General features: G+C 34.6%; 1 protein-coding gene across 1 annotated transcript in view; it reads right to left on the reverse strand.

The window, feature by feature from the left end:
• The window catches only part of LOC106871896 (protocadherin Fat 4), a 42,476-nt gene that overhangs the window by 4,737 nt on the left and 35,005 nt on the right, over positions 1-2,734 (reverse strand). Inside the window, exons 15-16 of the mRNA XM_014918649.2 lie at positions 1,747-1,851; positions 854-958 (exon numbers count right to left, since the gene is read on the reverse strand). Of these exons, the coding sequence (XP_014774135.1) occupies positions 854-958; positions 1,747-1,851 (210 nt within the window). The remainder of the gene's footprint in view (positions 1-853; positions 959-1,746; positions 1,852-2,734) is intronic.

Here is a 2,734-nt window from a genome sequence, read left to right on the forward strand (position 1 = left end):
GGGTATATATTTATAACAAAGAAGTTTGAAAACGCCAATATATAAAAAATGAATTTTGATTTATAATTTTGTCAGAAATATTTTTAACATGTTTCGGTTCTTGAAAAAACGAACCTTATCAAAAATACATATTTAAAAAAATGAAATTAAATGAAAAGTGTCAACATAGTCCACGTGGGAGCATTTTTTGTTGGTTGTAGTAGTAGTAGTAGTGACCGTGTTGGTAAATCAACAAAAAATGGTCCCACGTGGACTATGTTGACACCAGTAAGGAACAATTATGAACTTTTCAAGTAAAGAACAAGTCAGTAATGCATTTGAAAGGCAATAATATCAATTTAACCCTCGCCGCATCTAAACTCTTCAGTCAACCATTGAGCCAAATTGATAGGGAGCCTCTACACGGGTGCTGGACCTGCTAGAAATAATAGAGAAATCCCTCCTAAATCACACAACGGATCATCATTTTAAAGGACTGTAAATGAAAATGTAGTCCTTAAAATGTAGAAATAGAAGTGGGATAAGGTTGCGAGTGACACTCCTTTGATTACAAGTCTTTTGGATTAATTAACAATCGTTTTCTCAAATAGGTGCAAGACCACAAATTTAGAAAGAGAGATTGAGCAGTTAAATCAACCGTAGTATTTATTTGACATTATTTTCATTTCACCGACTCTGGAAATTGACTGCGGCAGGATTTGAACACAGAAATTATTTTGTAAAATCTTAATTAAGTACCTAAATGCATTTTGGCAGACATTTTAACGATTCAAGCAAACCTCCGTCCTCTGTACTAAATAACAATAACAACAATATTGTTCGTCAATGAAAATGTAATACAATATGGAGTCACCTGATTCATTGCTTCTGATTCACACGATACCGTCAGAATTTTGTTACTCTTGTCCACATCAAGAGCTACAATTAAGGGTTTAACTATTGTTTTCACTGGAGTCGACTGTAAAGTAAAAAAAAATAAATGTGAAGAATCAAAACATCTTTTAATAATTATGAAATTGATAGATTAAAGAAGTATTATTAAATTATGGGGAACGATGAAGTTACAAAATGGAAAATTTAGGGAACATTTAAATTACGAAATAGCTACTTCAAGGAATTAACGTATGCTTAATTTAGTGAATGGAAAAATTTACTGTAAAATGATAAAATTATTGCGTATTTCGACAATCTTCTACGAGGTGGTGACATTGCTGTGTTTACTTCGCAAGTTGTGAAATTTGTGTTTTTATGATCACGTGTATGATGTAGTCTGCGATTGGTGGTGGGGGTGGACGGACGGACGGACGGACGGATGGGCAGATGGGCGGATGGATGGATAGATGGATGGATGGAGGAAGAGTCAAACAAGCAGACAGATATATAGAGATAGAGAGATAGAGAGATAGACCGACAGGGAGACGGATACAGAGAGATAGAGAGATAAAGAGATAGACAGACAGGTAAACATACAGACTGAGAGACTAACAGACGGACAGACAGATTGATTGATTGATTGATTGATTGATTGATTGATTGATTGATTGATTGATTGATTGATTTATTGATTGATCGATCGATCGATTGGTTGATCGATTGGTTGATTGATTGATTGATTGATTGATTGATTGATCGATCGATTGGTTGATCGATTGGTTGATCGATTGATTGATTGATTGATTGATTGATTGATTGATTGATTGATTGATTGATTGATTGATTGATAGCTTATATAAAACATTCACTTACCATAGGTAAAGTTGTATTGGTCTGCGATACGTTAAAAAATGGTGGATTATCATTGACGTCAACTACGTAGATTTTTCTTTCTAGAAACGAATTTGATTTGCCATCCTGTAGAAATAATGATAACGTTAATGATGATGATGATAATGATGATGATGACAATGATGGTGATGATAGCTGTTTCCTTTTCTACATATTCGATGAAGGGAACAATTCATTTAAATTGACCTTTGTACTGGTCTACTCCTCAGTTTATTCACTATCGCAAGATAAAAGCCAAAGTCGACTTTGGTAGGATTTGGGATGTAACTAATGATAAATAATGATATTTCAAATTTTGGCACAAGGTCAACAATTTTAGGAGAGGGTTAGTCGATACAGTCGACCCCAGTACTTCTTGACTAATACTTTATTTTATCCATCCAGGTAGGATGAAAGTCGAAGTTGATTTCGTTTAAATCTAAACTCTGAAGAGGCGGAACAAATGAAACAGAGCATTTACTACAACACCTTAACGACTCTGCTAGTTGACCACTTTAAATAATGGCGTCTAAATTAGTCACACGGCCAGTAAATTTTGAACCTAGAACGCAAAGATCCAGGAGAAATACTGTATGACTTTTTCCCCATGATCTAACGATTCCGCCAGCTCATCAGAGAAAAATATTTATCCTTTCTCTTTCTCTTTTATTTGTTCCAGTCATTTCACTGTGGCCGGCCATACTGGAGTATTGCCTTAAAGGGTCTTAGTCGAACAAATAAACTTCAGGAACTTATTTTTAAAGCCTAGTAATTCTGTTAGTTACTTTTGTCGAACCGACAAGTTACAAGGATGAAAACACACCAACACCGATTATCAAGCGGTGATGGAGGACAAACACAGACACAGAGACGCACACACAAAGGTATATACATATACATATATATATGTAGGCATATATATATATATTCATGTGTGTGTGTGTGTGTGTGTGTGTACATATATATATAT

The sequence above is a fragment of the Octopus bimaculoides genome, chromosome 20, assembly GCF_001194135.2.
Source record: "Octopus bimaculoides isolate UCB-OBI-ISO-001 chromosome 20, ASM119413v2, whole genome shotgun sequence".
Lineage (NCBI taxonomy): Eukaryota > Metazoa > Mollusca > Cephalopoda > Octopoda > Octopodidae > Octopus > Octopus bimaculoides.